This window comes from Panulirus ornatus, chromosome 34, assembly GCF_036320965.1.
Source record: "Panulirus ornatus isolate Po-2019 chromosome 34, ASM3632096v1, whole genome shotgun sequence".
Lineage (NCBI taxonomy): Eukaryota > Metazoa > Arthropoda > Malacostraca > Decapoda > Palinuridae > Panulirus > Panulirus ornatus.
Genome location: NC_092257.1, coordinates 9,521,353 through 9,543,591, shown reverse-complemented (window position 1 = coordinate 9,543,591; position 22,239 = coordinate 9,521,353). Strand labels below are relative to the sequence as shown.

General features: G+C 42.6%; 1 protein-coding gene across 3 annotated transcripts in view; it reads right to left on the bottom strand.

Moving 5' to 3' along the window:
- Nucleotides 1-22,239, bottom strand: part of LOC139759819 (transducin beta-like protein 2) — a 296,157-nt gene that overhangs the window by 243,264 nt on the left and 30,654 nt on the right. For all 3 annotated transcript variants that reach the window (XM_071682307.1, XM_071682309.1, XM_071682308.1), the window contains exon 2: nt 17,197-17,403. In XM_071682307.1, coding sequence (XP_071538408.1) covers nt 17,197-17,403 — 207 coding nt within the window. The remainder of the gene's footprint in view (nt 1-17,196; nt 17,404-22,239) is intronic.

The following is a 22,239-nucleotide window of genomic DNA, read 5'->3' as shown; positions in this document are numbered from 1 at the left end:
CAAGAGGTGAAAAAAAGGGCAAATGAGAGTTGGGGTGAGAGACTATCAGTAAATTTTAGGGAGAATAAAAAGATGTTCTGGAAGGAGGTAAATAGGGTGCGTAAGACAAGGGAGCAAATGGGAACTTCAGTGAAGGGCGTAAATGGGGAGGTGATAACAAGTAGTGGTGATGTGAGAAGGAGATGGAATGAGTATTTTGAAGGTTTGTTGAATGTGTCTGATGACAGAGTGGCAGATATAGGGTGTTTGGGTCGAGGTGGTGTGCAAAGTGAGAGGGTTAGGGAAAATGATTTGGTAAACAGAGAAGAGGTAGTAAAAGCTTTGCGGAAGATGAAAGCCGGCAAGGCAGCAGGTTTGGATGGTATTGCAGTGGAATTTATTAAAAAAGGGGGTGACTGTATTGTTGACTGGTTGGTAAGGTTATTTAATGTATGTATGACTCATGGTGAGGTGCCTGAGGATTGGCGGAATGCGTGCATAGTGCCATTGTACAAAGGCAAAGGGGATAAGAGTGAGTGCTCAAATTACAGAGGTATAAGTTTGTTGAGTATTCCTGGTAAATTATATGGGAGGGTATTGATTGAGAGGGTGAAGGCATGTACAGAGCATCAGATTGGGGAAGAGCAGTGCGGTTTCAGAAGTGGTAGAGGATGTGTGGATCAGGTGTTTGCTTTGAAGAATGTATGTGAGAAATACTTAGAAAAGCAAATGGATTTGTATGTAGCATTTATGGATCTGGAGAAGGAATATGATAGAGTTGATAGAGATGCTCTGTGGAAGGTATTAAGAATATATGGTGTGGGAGGCAAGTTGTTAGAAGCAGTGAAAAGTTTTTATCGAGGATGTAAGGCATGTGTACGTGTAGGAAGAGAGGAAAGTGATTGGTTCTCAGTGAATGTAGGTTTGCGGCAGGGGTGTGTGATGTCTCCATGGTTGTTTAATTTGTTTATGGATAGGGTTGTTAGGGAGGTAAATGCAAGAGTCCTGGAAAGAGGGGCAAGTATGAAGTCTGTTGGGGATGAGAGAGCTTGGGAAGTGAGTCAGTTGTTGTTCGCTGATGATACAGCGCTGGTGGCTGATTCATGTGAGAAACTGCAGAAGCTGGTGACTGAGTTTGGTAAAGTGTGTGGAAGAAGAAAGTTAAGAGTAAATGTGAATAAGAGCAAGGTTATTAGGTACAGTAGGGTTGAGGGTCAAGTCAATTGGGAGGTGAGTTTGAATGGAGAAAAACTGGAGGAAGTGAAGTGTTTTAGATATCTGGGAGTGGATCTGGCAGCGGATAGAACCATGGAAGCGGAAGTGGATCATAGGGTGGGGGAGGGGGCGAAAATTTTGGGAGCCTTGAAAAATGTGTGGAAGTCGAGAACATTATCTCGGAAAGCAAAAATGGGTATGTTTGAAGGAATAGTGGTTCCAACAATGTTGTATGGTTGCGAGGCGTGGGCTATGGATAGAGTTGTGCGCAGGAGGATGGATGTGCTGGAAATGAGATGTTTGAGGACAATGTGTGGTGTGAGGTGGTTTGATCGAGTAAGTAACGTAAGGGTAAGAGAGATGTGTGGAGATAAAAAGAGCGTGGTTGAGAGAGCAGAAGAGGGTGTTTTGAAATGGTTTGGGCACATGGAGAGAATGAGTGAGGAAAGATTGACCAAGAGGATATATGTGTCGGAGGTGGAGGGAACGAGGAGAAGAGGGAGACCAAATTGGAGGTGGAAAGATGGAGTGAAAAAGATTTTGTGTGATCGGGGCCTGAACATGCAGGAGGGTGAAAGGAGGGCAAGGAATAGAGTGAATTGGAGCGATGTGGTATACAGGGGTTGACGTGCTGTCAGTGGATTGAATCAAGGCATGTGAAGCGTCTGGGGTAAACCATGGAAAGCTGTGTAGGTATGTATATTTGCGTGTGTGGACGTGTGTATGTACATGTGTATGGGGGGGGGGTTGGGCCATTTCTTTCGTCTGTTTCCTTGCGCTACCTCGCAAACGCGGGAGACAGCGACAAAGTATATAAAAAAAAAAAAAAAAAAAAAATGAATATTACTATCCTTATTCATGTTGTGATAAATGCTACAGTACACTCTAAACATAAGGCTTCAGTCATGTCTGAGACATAAGATTCTTCAAGGGAAAAAACAATACTACTTAAACCTGGAGTTTTTTTATTTTCTTATTTTGCTTTGTCGCTGTCTCCCGCGTTTGCAAGGAAGCGCAAGGAAACAGACGAAAGAATGGCCTAACCCACCGACATACACATGTACATACATACACGTCCACACACGAAAATATACATACCTATACATCTCAACATATACATATATAATACACACACAGACATATACATATATACACATGTACATAATTCATAGTCAGCTTTTATTCATTCCCATCACCACCTCGCCACACATGAAATAACAACCCCCTTCCCCCTCATGTGTGCGAAATAGCGCTAGCGCTAAGAAAAGACAACAAGGCCACATTCGTTCACACTCAGTCTCTAGCTGTCATGTAATAATGCACCGAAACCACAGCTCTCTTTCCACATCCAGGCCCCACAGAACTTTCCATGGTTTACCCAAGACGCTTCACATGCCCTGGTTCAATCCATTGACAGCACATCGACCCCGGTATACCACATTCCAATTCACTCTATTCATTGCATGCCTTTCACCCTCCTGCATGTTCAGGCCCCAATCACTCAAAATCTTTTTCACTCCATTTTCCACCTCCAATTTGGTCTCCCACTTCTCCTCGTTCCCTCCACCTCTGACACATATATCCTCTTGGTCAATCTTTCCTCACTCATTCTCTCCATGTGACCAAACCTGGAGTTGTAACCCCATATAAAATTGGAAGCCTCATCAAAGAGGGTTGCAGAGAGCCCGTGGGGTTACTGGAGTCGCATGTCTTTTCAAGAGTTCAGTTCTTGTTAATGGGCCAGATATCGAAGGAAAATATCTATTATGAATGATGAAGTTAGAAAATTAGTGAGGTCACATCTTCTGAGGTCAGTAAAGCAGGATGGGTATAAAAGGTCAAATTAGGTCAATGGATTAACATAAAGTACCTGAAGTTAGGCCTTTGGCGACCCAAAACTTAGCCTAATGACAGATTTGACAGCCAACATTCAAGGTACAGCTGCACAGTCTCATCTTACTCCTAAACTTCAACCAAAGGTGATGCACAATTGCCACTGCTAATGATGAAATTCATTTTATTATTATTATCATTATTATTATTATCATTATTATTATTATTATTATTATTATTATTATTAAATTTTAGGGAGAATAAAAAGATGTTCTGGAAGGAGGTAAATAAAGTGCGTAAGACAAGGGAGCAAATGGGAACTTCAGTGAAGGGAGCAAATGGGGAGGTGATAACAAGTATTGGTGATGTGAGAAGGAGATGGAGTGAGTATTTTGAAGGTTTGTTGAATGTGTTTGATGATAGAGTGGCAGATATAGGGTGTTTTGGTCGAGGTGGTGTGCAAAGTGAGAGGGTTAGGGAAAATGATTTGGTAAACAGAGAAGAGGTAGTGAAAGCTTTGCGGAAGATGAAAGCCGGCAAGGCAGCAGGTTTGGATGGTATTGCAGTGGAATTTATTAAAAAAGGGGGTGACTGTATTGTTGACTGGTTGGTAAGGTTATTTAATGTATGTATGACTCATGGTGAGGCGCCTGAGGATTGGCGGAATGCGTGCATAGTGCCATTGTACAAAGGCAAAGGGGATACGAGTGAGTGCTCAAATTACAGAGGTATAAGTTTGTTGAGTATTCCTGGTTAATTATATGGGAGGGTACTGATTGAGAGGGTGAAGGCATGTACAGAGCATCAGATTGGGGAAGAGCAGTGTGGTTTCAGAAGTGGTAGAGGATGTGTGGATCAGGTGTTTGCTTTGAAGAATGTATGTGAGAAATACTTAGAAAAGCAAATGGATTTGTATGTAGCATTTATGGATCTGGAGAAGGCATATGATAGAGTTGATAGAGATGCTCTGTGGAAGGTATTAAGAATATATGGTGTGGGAGGAAAGTTGTTAGAAGCAGTGAAAAGTTTTTATCGAGGATGTAAGGCATGTGTACGTGTAGGAAGAGAGGAAAGTGATTGGTTCTCAGTGAATGTAGGTTTGCGGCAGGGGTGTGTGATGTCTCCATGGTTGTTTAATTTGTTTATGGATGGGGTTGTTAGGGAGGTAAATGCAAGAGTTTTGGAAAGAGGGGCAAGTATGAAGTCTGTTGGGGATGAGAGAGCTTGGGAAGTGAGTCAGTTGTTGTTCGCTGATGATACAGCGCTGGTGGCTGATTCATGTGAGAAACTGCAGAAGCTGGTGACTGAGTTTGGTAAAGTGTGTAAAGAAGAAAGTTAAGAGTAAATGTGAATAAGAGCAAGGTTATTAGGTACAGTAGGGTTGAGGGTCAAGTCAATTGGGAGGTGAGTTTGAATGGAGAAAAACTGGAGGAAGTGAAGTGTTTTAGATATCTGGGAGTGGATCTGGCAGCGGATGGAACCATGGAAGCGGAAGTGGATCATAGGGTGGGGGAGGGGGCGAAAGTTCTGGGGGCCTTGAAGAATGTGTGGAAGTCGAGAACATTATCTCGGAAAGCAAAAATGGGTATGTTTGAAGGAATAGTGGTTCCAACAATGTTGTATGGTTGCGAGGCGTGGGCTATGGATAGAGCTGTGCGCAGGAGGATGGATGTGCTGGAAATGAGATGTTTGAGGACAATGTGTGGTGTGAGGTGGTTTGATCGAGTGAGTAACGTAAGGGTAAGAGAGATGTGTGGAAATAAAAAGAGCGTGGTTGAGAGAGCAGAAGAGGGTGTTTTGAAGTGGTTTGGGCACATGGAGAGAATGAGTAGGAAAGATTGACCAAGAGGATATATGTGTCGGAGGTGGAGGGAACGAGGAGAAGAGGGAGACCAAATTGGAGGTGGAAAGATGGAGTGAAAAAGATTTTGTGTGATCGGGGCCTGAACATGCAGGAGGGTGAAAGGAGGGCAAGGAATAGAGTGAATTGGAGCGATGTGGTATACCGGGGTTGACGTGCTGTCAGTGGATTGAATCAAGGCATGTGAAGCGTCTGGGGTAAACCATGGAAAGCTGTGTAGGTATGTATATTTGCGTGTGTGGACGTATGTATATACATGTGTATGGGGGGGGGGTTGGGCCATTTCTTTCGTCTGTTTCCTTGCGCTACCTCGCAGACGCGGGAGACAGCGACAGAGTATAAAAAAAAAAAATTATTATTATTATTATTATTATTATTATCATTATTACTTTTCCATAGCCAGAGGTTCAACCATTATGTGACATTCATTTTTTTCATTTCATTTCAAGCTAGATGTTTCAGTTTTCTAAATTATTTCTTACATTTTTCATATGTATATATATGTGTATGTATGTATGTGTGTGTATGTGCGTATGTATGTGTATATATGTATATATATGCATATATATGCATATTATCCCTGGGGATAGGGATGAAACAATACTTCCCACGCATTCCTCGCGTGTCGTACAAGGCGACTAGAGGGGACGGGAGCTGGGGGCCAGAAATCCTCCCCTCGTATTTTTTTAACTTTCTAAAATGGGAAACAGAAGAAGGAGTCACGCAGGAAGTGCTCATCCTCCTCGAAGGCTCAGACTGGGGTGTCTAAATGTGTGTGGATGTAACCAAGATGTGAAAAAAGGAGAGATAGGTAGTATGTTTGAGGAAAGAAACCTGGATGTTTTGGCTCTGAGTGAAACGAAGCTCAAGGGTAAAGGGGAAGAGTGGTTTGGGAATGTCTTGGGAGTAAAGTCAGGGGTTAGTGAGAAGACAAGAGCAAGGGAAGGAGTACCAGTACTCCTGAAACAGGAGTTGTGGGAGTATGTGATAGAATGTAAGAAAGTAAATTCTCGATTAATATGGGTAAAACTGAAAGTTGATGGAGAGAGATGGGTGATTATTGGTGCATATGCACCTGGGCATGAGAAGAAAGATCATGAGAGGCAAGTGTTTTGGGAGCAGCTGAATGAGTGTGTTAGTGGTTTTGATGCACGAGACCGGGTTATAGTGATGGGTGATTTGAATGCAAAGGTGAGTAATGTGGCAGTTGAGGGAATAATTGGTATACATGGGGTGTTCAGTGTTGTAAATGGAAATGGTGAAGAGCTTGTAGATTTAAGTGCTGAAAAAGGACTGGTGATTGGGAATACCTGGTTAAAAAAGCGAGATATACATAAGTATACGTATGTAAGTAGGAGAGATGGCCAGAAAGCGTTATTGGATTACGTGTTAATTGACAGGCGCGCGAAAGAGAGACTTTTGGATGTTAATGTGCTGAGAGGTGCAACTGGAGGGATGTCTGATCATTATCTTGTGGAGGTTAAGGTGAAGATTTGTATGGGTTTTCAGAAAAGAAGAGTGAATGTTGGGGTGAAGAGGGTGGTGAGAGTAAGTGAGCTTGGGAAGGAGACTTGTGTGAGGAAGTACCAGGAGAGACTGAGTACAGAATGGAAAAAGGTGAGAACAATGGAAGTAAGGGGAGTGGGGGAGGAATGGGATGTATTTAGGGAATCAGTGATGGATTGCGCAAGAGATGCTTGTGGCATGAGAAGAGTGGGAGGTGGGTTGATTAGAAAGGGTAGTGAGTGGTGGGATGAAGTAAGATTATTAGTGAAAGAGAAGAGAGAGGCATTTGGACGATTTTTGCAGGGAAAAAATGCAATTGAGTGGGAGATGTATAAAAGAAAGAGACAGGAGGTCAAGAGAAAGGTGCAAGAGGTGAAAAAGAGGGCAAATGAGAGTTGGGGTGAGAGAGTATCATTAAATTTTAGGGAGAATAAAAAGATATTCTGGAAGGAGGTAAATAAAGTGTGTAAGACAAGGGAGCAAATGGGAACTTCAGTGAAGGGTGCAAATGGGGAGGTGATAACCAAGTAGTAGTGATGTGAGAACGAGATGGAGTGAGTATTTTGAAGGTTTGTTGAATGTGTTTGATGATAGAGTGGCAGATATAGGGTGTTTTGGTCAAGGTGGTTTGCAAAGTGAGAGGGTTAGGGAAAATGATTTGGTAAACAGAGAAGAGGTAGGAAAAGCTTTGAGGAAGATGAAAGCCGGCAAGGCAGCAGGTTTGGATGGTACTGCAGTGGAATTTATTAAAAAAGGGGGTGACTGTATTACTGACTGGTTGGTAAGGTTATTTAATGTATGTATGACTCATGGTGAGGTGCCTGAGGATTGGCGGAATGAGTGCATAGTGCCATTGTACAAAGGCAAAGGGGATAAGAGTGAGTGCTCAAATTTCAGAGGTATAAGTTTGTTCAGTATTCCTGGTAAATTATATGGGAGGGTATTGATTGAGAGGGTGAAGGAATGTACAGAGCATCAGATTGGGGAAGAGCAGTGTGGTTTCAGAAGTAGTAGAGGATGTGTGGATCAGGTGTTTGCTTTGAAGAATGTATGTGAGAAATACTTAGAAAAGCAAATGGATTTGTATGTAGCATTTATGGATCTGGAGAAGGCATATGATAGAGTTGATAGAGATGCTCTGTGGAAGGTATTAAGAATATATGGTGTGGGAGGCAAGTTGTTAGAAGCAGTGAAAAGTTTTTATCGAGGATGTAAGGCATGTGTACGTGTAGGAAGAGAGGAAAGTGATTGGTTCTCAGTGAATGTAGGTTTACGGCAGGGGTGTGTGATGTCTCCATGGTTGTTTAATTTGTTTATGGGTGGGGTTGTTAGGGAGGTGAATGCAAGAGTTTTGGAAAGAGGGGCAAGTATGAAGTCTGTTGTGGATGAGAGAGCTTGGGAAGTGAGTCAGTTGTTGTTCGCTGATGATACAGCGCTGGTGGCTGATTCATGTGAGAAACTGCAGAAGCTCGTGACTGAGTTTGGTAAAGTGTGTGAAAGAAGAAAGTTAAGAGTAAATGTGAATAAGAGCAAGGTTATTAGGTACAGTAGGGTTGAGGGTCAAGTCAATTGGGAGGTAAGTTTGAATGGAGAAAAACTGGAGGAAGTAAAGTGTTTTAGATATCTGGGAGTGGATCTGGCAGCGGATGGAACCATGGAAGCGGAAGTGGATCATAGGGTGGGGGAGGGGGCAAAAATCCTGGGAGCCTTGAAGAAAGTGTGGAAGTCGAGAACATTATCTCCGAAAGCAAAAATGGCTATGTTTGAAGGAATAGTGGTTCCAACAATTTTGTATGGTTGCGAGGCGTGGGCTATGGATAGAGTTGTGCGCAGGAGGGTGGATGTGCTGGAAATGAGATGTTTGAGGACAATGTGTGGTGTGAGGTGGTTTGATCGAATAAGTAACTTAAGGGTAAGAGAGATGTGTGGAAATAAAAAAAGCGTGGTTGAGAGAGCAGAAGAGGGTGTTTTGAAATGGTTTGGGCACATGGAGAGAATGAGTGAGGAAAGATTGACCAAGAGGATATATGTGTCGGAGGTGGAGGGAACGAGGAGAAGTGGGAGACCAAATTGGAGGTGGAAAGATGGAGTGAAAAAGATTTTGTGTGATCGGGGCCTGAACATGCAGGAGGGTGAAAGGAGGGCAAGGAATAGAGTGAATTGGATCGATGTGGTATACCGGGGTTGACGTGCGGTCAGTGGATTGAATCAGGGCATGTGAAGCGTCTGGGGTAAACCATGGAAAGCTGTGTAGGTATGTATATTTGCGTGTGTGGACGTGTATGTATATACATGTGTATGGGGGGGGTTGGGCCATTTCTTTCGTCTGTTTCCTTGCGCTACCTCGCAAACGCGGGAGACAGCGACAAAGCAAAAAAAAAAAAAAAAAAAATTATTACTATTATCATTTTGCTTTGTTGCCGTCTCCCGCGTTTGTGAGGTAGCGCAAGGAAACAGACGAAAGAAATGGCCTAACCCACCCCCATACACATGTATATACATACACGTCCACACATGCAAATATACATACCCATACATCTCAATGTACACATATATATACACACACAGACATATACATATATACACATTTCTATGAGTCCACGCGGAAAAATCAAACACGAAAAGTTCCCAAGTGCACTTTCATGTAATAATCACATCATCAGGGAAGACACAAGAGAGAAATATAACAGTCAGTTGATATACGTCGAAGAGGCGAAGCTAGCTTCGTCTCTTCAATGTATATCAACTGACTGTTATATTTCTCTCTTGTGTCTTCCCTGATGATGTGATTATTACATGAAAGTGCACTTGGGAACTTTTCATGTTTCATTTTTCCCTGTGGACTCATAGGAATATCTTGATCACGCGCAAAATTGTGATCCTTTCCAATATATACACATGTACATAATTCATACTGTCTGCCTTTATTTATTCCCATCGCCACCTCGCCACACATGGAATAACATCCCCCTCCCCCATGTTAAGGTAGCGCTAGGAAAAGACAACAAAGGCCCATTCGTTCACATTCAGTCTTTTGCTGTCATGTAATAATGCACCGGAACCACAGCTCCCTTTCCACATCCAGGCCCCACACAACTTTCCATGGTTTACCCCAGACGCTTCACATCCCCTGATTTAATCCATTTACAGCACATCAACCCCGGTATACCACATCGATCCAATTCACTCTATTTCTTGCCCGCCTTTCACCCTCCTGCATGTTCAGGCCCCGATCACTCAAAATCTTTTTCACTCCATCTTTCCACCTCCAATTTGGTCTCCCACTTCTCATTCCCTCCACCTCTGACACATATATCCTCTTGGTCAATCTTTCCTCACTCATTCTCTCCATGTGCCCAAACCATTCAAAACACCCTCTTCTGCTCTCTCAACCACGCTCTTTTTATTTCCACACATCTCTCTTACCCTTACATTACTTACTCGATCAAACCACCTCACACCACGTTGTCCTCAAATATCTCATTTCCAGCACATCCACCCTCCAGCGCACAACTCTATCCATAGCCCACACCTCGCAACCATACAACATTGTTGGAACCACTATTCCTTCAAACATACCCATTTTTGCTTTCCGAGATAATGTTCTCGACGTCCACACATTCTTCAAGGCTCCCAGGATTTTCGCCCCCTCCCCCACCCTATGATTCACTTCCGCTTCCATGGTTCCATCCGCTGCCAGATCCGCTCCCAGATATCTAAAACACTTTACTTCCTCCAGTTTTTCTCCATTCAAACTTACCTCCCAATTGACTTGACCCTCAACCCTACTGTACCTAATAACCTTGCTCTTATTCACATTTACTCTTAACTTTCTTCTTTTACACACTTTACCAAACTCAGTCACCAGCTTCTGCAGTTTCTCACATGAATCAGCCACCAGCACTGTATCATCAGCGAACAACAACTCACTCACTTCCCAAGCTCTCTCATCCCCAACAGACTGCACACTTGCCCCTCTTTCCAAAACTCTTACATTCACCTCCCTAACAACCCCATCCACAAACAAATTAAACAACCATGGAGACATCACACACTCCTGCCGCAAACCTACATTCACGGAGAACCAATCACTTTCCTCTCTTCCAACACGTACTCATGCCTTACATCCTCGATAAAAACTTTTCACTGCTTCTAACAACTTGCCTCCCAGGTATATATATTTACAAGGGTGTCCATTAATTATTGGTGCTATGTGATGAAGAATGTGTGGAGAGAGAGAACATTATCTCAAGAGTGCAAAAATAAGTAATTTTGAAGGAACAGTAGTTCCAACAATATAGCTGTGAGACATGGGCTATAAAAATGGTTGTATGGAGGAGGGTAGATGTGTTGAAAATTAAATGTGAGGGCAATATGTGGTGTGAGGAGGTTTGATCAAGTAAGTAATGAAAGGGTGAGAGATGTGTGGTAATAAAAAGAGTGTGGTTGAGAGAGCAGAAGAGGGTGTTTTGATATGGTTTGGTCATATGGAGAGAACAAATGAGGAAAGATTGACAAAGAGGGTATTTAAGACAGCAGAAGAGGGCGTTTTGAAATGGTTTGGTCATATGGAGAGAACGAGTGAGGAAAGATTGACAAAGAGGATATAGGTATCAGAGGTAGAGGGAACGAGGAGAAGTGGGAGACCAAATTGGAGGTGGAAAGATGGAATGAAAAAGATTTTGAGCGATCGGGGCCTGAACATGCAGGAGGGTGAAAGGCGTGCAAGGAATAGAGTGAATTGGAATGATGTGGTATACTGGGGTCAACATGCTGTCAATGGATTGAACCAGGGCATGTGAAGTGTCCAGAGTAAACCATGGAAAGTTTTGTGGGGCCTGGATGTGGAAAGGGAGCTGTATGGTAGTAAAAAGAGTGTGGTGGAGAGAGCAGAAGAGGGTGTATTGAAATGGTTTGGTCACATGGAGAGAATGAATGAGGAAAGATTGACAAAGAGGATATATGTGTCAGAGTTGGAGGGAACAAAAAGAAGTGGGAGACCAAATTGGAGGTGGAAGGATGGAGTGAAAAAGATTTTGAGTGATCAAGGACTGAAATTAAAGGAGGGTGAAAGGTGTGCAAGAAATAGAGTGAATTGGAATGATAGGGTATACCAAGGTCGACGTGCTGTCAATGGATTGAACCAGGGCACGTGAAGCGTCTGGGGTTATCCATGGAAAGTTTTGTGGGGCCTGGATGTGGAAAGGGAGCTGTGGTTTCGGTGCATTACACATGACAGCTAGAGACTGAGTGTGAACGAATGTGGCCTTTCATAGCATTACCCTGTGCGCACGCGTGGGGGGGTGCCATTTCATGTGTGGCTGGGTGGTGACGGGAATGGATGAAGGTATGGTTATATACATGTGTATATATGTCTAAGTATATATACGTATGTATACGATGAAATGTACAGGTATGTATATGTGCGTGTGTGGGCGTTTATGTATATACATGTGTATGTGGGTCGGTTGGGTCATTTTTTCATCTGTTTCCTTGCGCTACCTCGCTAATGCAGGAGACAGCAACTAAGTATAATAAATATATTTATTTATTTATTATACTTTGTCGCTGTCTCACGCGTTTGCGAGGTAGCGCAAGGAAACAGACGAAAGAAATGGCCCAACCCCCCCCATACACATGTATATACATACATCCACACACGCAAATATACATACCTACACAGCTTTCCATGGTTTACCCCATACGCTTCACATGCCTTGATTCAATCCACTGACAGCACGTCAACCCCGGTATACCACATCGCTCCAATTCACTCTATTCCTTGCCCTCCTTTCACCCTCCTGCATGTTCAGACCCCGATCACACAAAATCTTTTTCACTCCATCTTTCCACCTCCAATTTTGTCTCCCTCTTCTCCTCGTTCCCTCCACCTCCGACACATATATCCTCTTGGTCAATCTTTCCTCACTCATTCTCTCCATGTGCCCAAACCACTTCAAAACACCCTCTTCTGCTCTCTCAACCACGCTCTTTTTATTTCCACACATCTCTCTTACCCTTACGTTATTCACTCGATCAAACCACCTCACACCACACATTGTCCTCAAACATCTCATTTCCAGCACATCCATCCTCCTGAGCACAACTCCATCCATAGCCCACGCCTCGCAACCATACAGCATTGTTGGAACCACTATTCCTTGAAACATACCCATTTTTGCTTTCCGAGATAATGTTCTCAACTTCCACACATTCTTCAAGGCCCCCAGAACTTTCGCCCCCTCCCCCACCCTATGATCCACTTCCACTTCCATGGTTCCATCCGCTGCCAGATCCACTCCCAGATATCTAAAACACTTCACTTCCTCCAGTTTTTCTCCATTCAAACTCACCTCCCAATTGACTTGACCCTCAACCCTACTGTACCTAATAACCTTGCTCTTATTCACATTTACTCTTAACTTTCTTCTTCCACACACTTTACCAAACTCAGTCACCAGCTTCTGCAGTTTCTCACATGAATCAGCCACCAGTGCTGTATCATCAGCGAACAACAACTGACTCACTTCCCAAGCTCTCTCATCCCCAGCAGACTTCATACTTGCCCCTCTTTCCAAAACTCTTGCATTTACCTCCCTAACAACCCCATCCATAAACAAATTAAACAACCATGAAGACATCACACACCCCTGCCTCAAACCTACATTCACTGAGAACCAGTCACTTTCCTCTCTTCCTACACGTACACATGCCTTACATCCTCGATAAAAACTTTTCACTGCTTCTAACAACTTTCCTCCCACACCATATATTCTTAATACCTTCCACAGAGCATCTCTATCAACTCTTATCATATGCCTTCTCCAGATCCATAAATGCTACATACAAATCCATAAATATAAAACAAGAAATAATGTCTATATGCATGTACAGGGATGTATGTACACATATGTGCATGAGTAGATAGGCCATTCTTCATTTACATCTGTTTCCTGGCACTACCTTGCTGATGCAGAAAACGGCTATCAAGTATGAATAAATATCTTTTTCATACATATTCACCATTTCCCGCATTAGCAACGTAGCATTAAGACCAGAGGACTGAGCCCTAGAGGGAAATATCCTCACTTTGCCCCCTTCTCTGTTCCTTCTTTTGGAAAATAAAAAAAATGGGAGGGGATGATTTCCAGCCGCCGCTCCTTCCCCTTTTAATTGCCTTCAATGACACACAGGGAATACATGGGAAGCAGATATATATTTTCTTATTTATCTATTATACTTAATCACTTTTTCCCACAACAGTGAGGCAGCACAAGGAAAAAGACACAGAATGATCCAACCACTCATATACACATATACATACATAAATGCCCATACACGCACATATACATTTCAACGAATACATACATATATATACACAGACATATACATATATAAACATGTACATATTCATACTTGCTACCTTCAACCATTCCCATCCCCACCCCGCCACACAGGAAATATATATATAAAAATGTTTTTCATATACATTTGTCATTGTTAGCAAGGTAGCATCAAGAAAAATGACCCGCCTTTAGAGGGAGAAATCCTCACTTGACCACCTTCTTTGTTCTTTCTTTTGGAATAGCTCTGGTCAGTCCATTGACAGTACATCAACCCCAGTGTACCACATCATTCCAATTCACTAACCCATGCAAGCCTTTTACATGCATGTGGGTGAAAGGCATGCATGGGATAAAGTGAACTGGAGCGATGTGGTATACTGGGGTTGACATGCTGTCCATGGATTGAACCAAAGCAAGTGAAGCACCTAGGGTAAACCATGGAAAGGTCTGTGGCACATGGTTGAGAACTGAGAGCTGTGGTTTCTGCAAATTACAAAAGACAGCTATAGAATGGATGCAACTGGGTGTGGCCCTTCTTTGTCTCTTCTTGTCAATATCTCTCGAACAGGAAAAGGCGATCAAGTACAAAACATAAGAAGACATGTGCAGACAAAAAAATTACAATTCGTGTAACCAAACATAACCAAATGATACTGATACAGATTAGACATTTCAGAAGACTAGTCAAATATTACAGAAAAAAATATAAAAAAGAATGTATGTGAGAAATACTTAGAAAAGCAAATGGATTTGTATGTAGCATTTATGGATCTGGAGAAGGCATATGATAGAGTTGATAGAGATGCTCTGTGGAAGGTATTAAGAATATATGGTGTGGGAGGAAAGTTGTTAGAAGCAGTGAAAAGTTTTTATCGAGGATGTAAGGCATGTGTACGTGTAGGAAGAGAGGAAAGTGATTGGTTCTCAGTGAATGTAGGTTTGCGGCAGGGGTGTGTGATGTCTCCATGGTTGTTTAATTTGTTTATGGATGGGGTTGTTAGGGAGGTAAATGCAAGAGTTTTGGAAAGAGGGGCAAGTATGAAGTCTGTTGGGGATGAGAGAGCTTGGGAAGTGAGTCAGTTGTTGTTCGCTGATGATACAGCGCTGGTGGCTGATTCATGTGAGAAACTGCAGAAGCTGGTGACTGAGTTTGGAAAAGTGTGTGGAAGAAGAAAGTTAAGAGTAAATGTGAATAAGAGCAAGGTTATTAGGTACAGTAGGGTTGAGGGTCAAGTCAATTGGGAGGTGAGTTTGAATGGAGAAAAACTGGAGGAAGTGAAGTGTTTTAGATATCTGGGAGTGGATCTGGCAGCGGATGGAACCATGGAAGCGGAGGTGGATCATAGGGTGGGGGAGGGGGCGAAAATCCTGGGGGCCTTGAAGAATGTGTGGAAGTTGAGAACATTATCTCGGAAAGCAAAAATGGGTATGTTTGAAGGAATAGTGGTTCCAACAATGTTGTATGGTTGCGAGGCGTGGGCTATGGATAGAGTTGTGCGCAGGAGGATGGATGTGCTGGAAATGAGATGTTTGAGGACAATGTGTGGTGTGAGGTGGTTTGATCGAGTGAGCAACGTAAGGGTAAGAGAGATGTGTGGAAATAAAAAGAGCGTGGTTGAGAGAGCAGAGGAGGGTGTTTTGAAGTGGTTTGGGCATATGGAGAGGATGAGTGAGGAAAGATTGACCAAGAGGATATATGTGTCGGATGTGGAGGGAACAAGGAGAAGAGGGAGACCAAATTGGAGGTGGAAAGATGGAGTGAAAAAGATTTTGTGTGATCGGGGCCTGAACATGCAGGAGGGTGAAAGGAGGGCAAGGAATAGAGTGAATTGGAGCGATGTGGTATACCGGGGTTGACGTGCTGTCAGTGGATTGAATCAAGGCATGTGAAGCGTCTGGGGTAAACCATGGAAAGCTGTGTAGGTATGTATATTTGCGTGTGTGGGCGTATGTATATACATGTGTATGGGGGGGGGGCATTTCTTTCGTTTGTTTCCTTGCGCTACCTCGCAAATGCGGGAGACAGCGACAAAGTATAAAAAAAAAAAAAAAAATGAAGAGCAAAAGTAAACTGCAAATAAGAGTAATAGGATTGGTGGCTGTAAAGCCAATGATATCGTGGCCTGCAAAAGTTGCTATATGGTTGCTAGGTCTCTACACATCAGTAACAGCCTGCCTCAAATAACTGTGCTTGAAAACGAAGTTCTGATAGATACAGCCTATTTAGGGGGTAAAAGTAAATTGTCATACCCACTGCTGCAACAAAGTAACATTGTCCAAAAGTTCAAAAAGAAGCCAAAACTGAGCTTTCTCTATCAATAATGCGACTAAAATTATGATAGGTGTTAGCGAGACCATTCTAAGGTTTCAGTCTTATCTCAAGTATAATCAGTATGTTTTATACAACTTTCATAATGCTAGGAGGCAGTAGCTAGCAGGCAGCCACCAGCCAGGGAGGTATATTACTGGTACTACCTGCCTGGGTATAAGAAGGGTATAGTTAGTCAGTACTTCACCGGAAGTCAAGATGCACTGTTGACCAAGGTAGCTGTCTTTTCTTTCTGCCTTACCCAAAAGTGGACTGCTGGGCTTTTTTACCACATACAAACAATCTCTCCTTGTCACACATAGTACGAGACAAGACTTAACTCAAAACACTCATTCTTCCTAACTAGATTTTTCTGTGCTAGGTGCTACATGCTAGCCCTGCCTTCTGGCAAAATGATAGGAGCAATAGACAGTAGTAGCAATAGGTAGACACATGATTATCTCGTTTTTTTATTATCCAGCTTCATTATATTATTCTGTAGGTTCTTTAACTTTTATCTAAGATTCTTTAGTTCATATTTCATAATTCCTACTTTCTAATCTACATTCTTTCTGACGTAAGTACAGATGGTCATAAGTCACATAGGTTATAAGTAGAGGAGAGCTTGTACTAGGCTGGAACATTTGGAAAACACATTAGGTAATAAAAATTAATGAGAACATTAGGTATGAGCCTCTAAAAACACTGTGCTAGAGTTCCCCTCTGATAATGGCCTGTCAATGGTGAGGCACTGAAGGCTATGAACTGGTACTGGAGTTCACCAGTTATGGAGCCTCTTTTGCTGAACCCACTACCTCAAAGGAGTTTCCAAAAGGAACAATCAAGAGATCTAGATAGATAGAATAATACTAAAGGTTGACGTCAAAAGAGTGAACTAATGAAGACAACTTCATATCTAGTTTTAAGCCTACCTCAGATTTCTTCCAAATAATTAGAGTACATCTATCTTTCCAAAGATTTCCTGCTGCATTTAACGTCATTAAAAATATGAATATGCACAACCTAAACTTCACATGAAAATATAAAGATATTCTGCATAATATGCAAGTAGATCATATGATATATGTACACATCAAGTCCTTCCAAAATCTAACCCAAGTAAGAAACATTCACAATCTGAAACTTACCATCCGCTGCCGAGATGAAGTGCTTGCCATTGGATGAGAAGCCACCACTAGTGATTGATCCAGTGTGTCCCTTTAAAGATGTCATTAACTCTGGGTGAGTAAACGGCGCTATGTTCCCAGGTTTCGGCTTCTGCAGTGGCTTCTTCTTCGATGCTTTGTTTCCAACATTCTTTGATGATACAGGCTCGGCACTCTGTTTCTTCTGACCTGCAAAATCACACAGTAACATCAGATGTACTTTCTAACTAGAATAACCACAATTTACTACGAACTCTAAACAAAAAACATTTTAACTATGATACTGCAAGACATTAATAATACACTACCTGTTCTAAATAACTTTACTACTCACATTATACACAAAATTTTCAGTCTTCCCATTTTCACCACCACAATACTGCAGGCTGACCATTTTGTACTTTTTTAAATAAACTTGGGACTGAACTATTATTGATGGGAAATAATACTTTCCTTGGCACTTACATCAAAAAAGCTTTAATTACATGATTTTACCTGAAGTGTTATGAACAAATATCTGGTCTATTTGAAAGAAGAGGTAACTCCAGCTTGACAGAGCAGGACTTTTTCATAGCCAGGCATATAGGTGCATACCCCTAGTGAAGTCTTCAAGGTCTTCACCCCTAGAGCCCAGGCTGGACCCAGGCAGTTGGATTTGATTAATGGTCAACCTAGCCGTTGGAAATCGCTGCCCTTAAGCCAACACAGCCCCCACAACCAGGCTGGTCTGATACGCTTTATGGGCACTTGTCCAGTGCATTATTAGACTTTTCTACTAAGCATCCCATCCTCTTCCTCATGGTAGCTGGCAAGATGTTGACTCTTCGGGCTCCCAGATGTTTAAGCTATTCTCTCTTCTTATGCATACAACACTGGATTTCAGAGGTAGTGCTTTACAAAGTTTTCCTATTGTCATACCAACAGGATGTTATCTTCAACTGTAAGTTGGGAACAATACCTTATAGGATTTCCAAGTATATAGTATACCTCTCCCATCTGCACTCCAGGGAATACAGCCTCAGAGATTCCAGCCATTCCCAGTAATTTCGGTTCTTTACCACTTCAACATGGTATATAAAAGATCTCTGTTCACTTTCTATTTGTGCTATATTTTCACGCCTTTTTAATACATCAATAATCATAAAAGAATTAAGTACTTTAAAAACATCCCTGGGGATAGGGGAGAAAGAATACTTCCCACGCATTCCTCATGTTCTAGAAGGCAACTAAAGGGGACGGGAGCAGGGGGCCAGAAACTCTCCCCTAATTGTATTTCAACTTTCTAAACGGGGAAACAGAAAGAGTCACGCGGGGAGTGCTCACCCTCCTCAAAGGCTCAGATTGGGGTGTCTAAATGTGTGTGGATGTAACCAAGATGAGAAAAAAGGAGAGATAGGTAGTATGTTTGAGGAAAAGAACCTGGATGTTTTGGCTCTGAGTGAAACGAAGCTCAAGGGTAAAGTGGAAGAGAGGTTTAGGAATGTCTTGGGAGTAATGTCAGGGGTTAGGGAAAGGATAAGAGCAAGAGAAGGAGTAGCACTACTCATGAAACAGGAGTGGTGGGGGTATGTGATAGAGTGTAAGAAAGTAAATTCTAGATTGATATGGGTAAAACTGAAAGTGGATGGAGAGATGGGTGATTATTGGTGCATATGCACCTGGGCAGGAGAAGATCATGAGAGGCAAGTGTTTTGGGAGCAGCTGAATGAGTGTTAGTAGTTTTGACGCAAGAGACTGAGTTATAGTGATGGGTGATTTGAATGCAAAGGTGAGTAACGTGGCAGTTGAGGGAATAATTGGTTTACATGGGGTGTTCAGTGTTGCAAATGGAAATGGTGAAGAGCTTGTAGATTTACGTGCTGAAAAAGGACTGGTGATTGGGAATACCTGGTTTAAAAGGAGAGATATACATGAGTATACGTATGTAAGAAGGAGAGATGACCAGAGAGCATTATTGGATTACGTTTTAATTGATAGGCACGCAAAAGAGACACTTTTGGATGTTAATGTGCTAAGAGGTGCAACTGGAGGGATGTCTCATCATTATCTTGTGGAGGTGAAGGTGAAGATTTGTAGAGGTTTTCAGAAAAGAAGAGGATGTTGGGGTGAAGAGAGTGGTGAGAGTAAGTGAGCTTGGGAGGGAGACTTGTGTGAGGAGGTACCAGGAGAGACTCAGTACAGAATGGAAGAAGGTGATAACAAAGGACGTAAGGGGAGAGGGAGAGGAATGGGATGTATTAAGGGAAGCAGTGATGGCTTGCGCATAAGAAGCTTGTGGCATGAGAAGCATGGGAGGTGGGCAGATTAGAAAAGGTAGTGAGTGGTGGGATGAAGAAGTAAGAGTATTAGTGAAAGAGAAGAAAGAGGCATTTGCGTAAGACAAGGGAGCAAATGGGAACTTCAGTGAAAGGCGCAAATGGGGAGGTGATAACAAGTAGTGGTGATGTGAGAAGGAGATGGAGTGAGTATTTTGAAGGTTTGTTGAATGTGTTTGATGATAGAGTGGCAGATATAGGGTGTTTTGGTCGAGGTGGTGTGCATAGTGAGAGGGTTAGGGAAAATGATTTGGTAAACAGAGAAGTAGTAGTAAAAGCTTTGCGGAAGATGAAAGCCGGCAAGGCAGCAGGTTTGGATGGTATTGCAGTGGAATTTATTAAAAAAGGGCGTGACTGTATTATTGACCGGTTGGTAAGGTTATTTAATGTATGTATGACTCATGGTGATGTGCCTGAGGATTGGCGGAATGCGTGCATAGTGCCATTGGATTGACTGGTTGGTAAGGTTATTTAATGTATGTATGACTCATGGTGAGGTGCCTGAGGATTGGCGGAATGCGTGCATAGTGCCATTGGACAAAGGCAAAGGGGATAAGAGTGAGTGCTCAAATTACAGAGGTATAAGTTTGTTGAGTATTCCTGGTAAATTATATGAGAGGGTATTGATTGAGAGGGTGAAGGCATGTACAGAACATCAGATTGGGGAAGAGCAGTGTGGTTTCAGAAGTGGTAGAGGATGTGTGGATCAGGTGTTTGCTTTGAGGAATGTATGAGAGAAATACTTAGAAAAGCAAATGGATTTGTATGTAGCATTTATGGATCTGGAGAAAGCATATGATAGAGTTGATAGAGATGCTCTGTGGAAGGTATTAAGAATATATAGTGTGGGAGGCAAGTTGTTAGAAGCAGTGAAAAGTTTTTATCGAGGATGTAAGGCATGTGTACGTGTAGGAAGAGAGGAAAGTGATTGGTTCTCAGTGAATGTAGGTTTGCGGCAGGGGTGTGTGATTTCTCCATGGTTGTTTAATTTGTTTATGGATGGGGTTGTTAGGGAGGTAAATGCATGAGTTTTGGAAAAAGGGGCAAGTATGAAGTCTGTTGTGGATGAGAGAGCTTGGGAAGTGAGTCAGTTGTTGTTCGCTGATGATACAGCGCTGGTGGCTGATTCATGTGAGAAACTGCAGAAGCTGGTGACTGAGTTTGGTAAAGTGTGTGAAAGAAGAAAGTCAAGAGTAAATGTGAATAAGAGCAAGGTTATTAGGTACAGTAGGGTTGAGGGTCAAGTCAATTGGGAGGTAAGTTTGAATGGAGAAAAACTGGAGGAAGTAAAGTGTTTTAGATATCTGGGAGTGGATCTGGCAGCGGATGGAACCATGGAAGAGGAAGTGGATCATAGGGTGGGGGAGGGGGCAAAAATCCTGGGAGCCTTGAAGAATGTGTGGAAGTCGAGAACATTATCTCCGAAAGCAAAAATGGCTATGTTTGAAGGAATAGTGGTTCCAACAATGTTGTATGGTTGCAAGGCATGGGCAAGAGTTGTGCACAGGAGGATGGATGTGCTGGAAATGAGATGTTTGAGGACAATGTGTGGTGTGAGGTGGTTTGATCGAGTAAGTAATGTAGGGGTAAGAGAGATGTGTGGTAATAAAAAGAGCGTGGTTGAGAGAGCAGAAGAGGGTGTTTTGAAATGGTTTCGGCACATGGAGAGAATGAGTGAGGAAAGATTGACCAAGAGGATATCTGTGTCGGAGGTGGAGGGAACGAGGAGAAGTGGGAGACCAAATTGGAGGTGGAAAGATGGAGTGAAAAAGATTTTGTGTGATCAGGGCCTGAACATGCAGGAGGGTGAAAGGAGGGCAAGGAATAGAGTGAATTGGATCAATGTGGTATACCAGGGTTGACGTGCTGTCAGTGGATTGAATCAGGGCATGTGAAGCGTCTGGGGTAAACCATGGAAAGCTGTGTAGGTATGTATATTTGCGTGTGTGGACGTATGTATATACATGTGTATGGGGGTGGGTTGGGCCATTTCTTTCGTCTGTTTCCTTGCGCTACCTTGCAAACGCGGGAGACAGCGACAAAAAAAAAAGATGTTTTGGAAGGAGGTAAATAAAGTGCATAAGACAAGGGAACAAATGGGAACATCAGTGAAGGGGGCTAATGGGGAGGTGACAACAAGTAGTAGTGATGTAAGGAGGAGATGGAGTGAGTATTTTGAAGGCTTGTTGAATGTGCTTGATAAGAGTGGCAGATATAGGGTGTCTTGGTAGAGGTGGTGTGCAAAGTGAGAGGGTTAGAGAGAATGATTCTGTAAACAGAGAAGAGGTAGTAAAAGCTTTGCGGAAGATGAAAGCCAACAAGGCAGCGGGTTTGGATGATTTTGCATTGGAGTTAATTAAAAAAGGGGAGTGACTGTATTGTTGACTGGTTGGTAAGGTTATTTAATGTATGTATGACTCATCGTGTGGTGCCTGAGGACTGGCAGAATGCTTGCATAGTGCCATTGTACAAAGGCAAAGAGGATAAGAGTAAGTGCTCACATTACAGAGGTATAAGTTTGTTGAGTATTCCTGGGGAATTATATGGGAGGGTATTGATTGAGAGGGTGAAGGCATGTACAGAGCATCAGATTGGGGAAGAGCAGTGTGGTTTCAGAAGTGGTAGAGGATGTGTGGATCAGAAGTTTGCTATGAAGAATGTGAGAAATACTTAGAAAAGCAAATGGATTTGTATGTAGCATTTATGGATC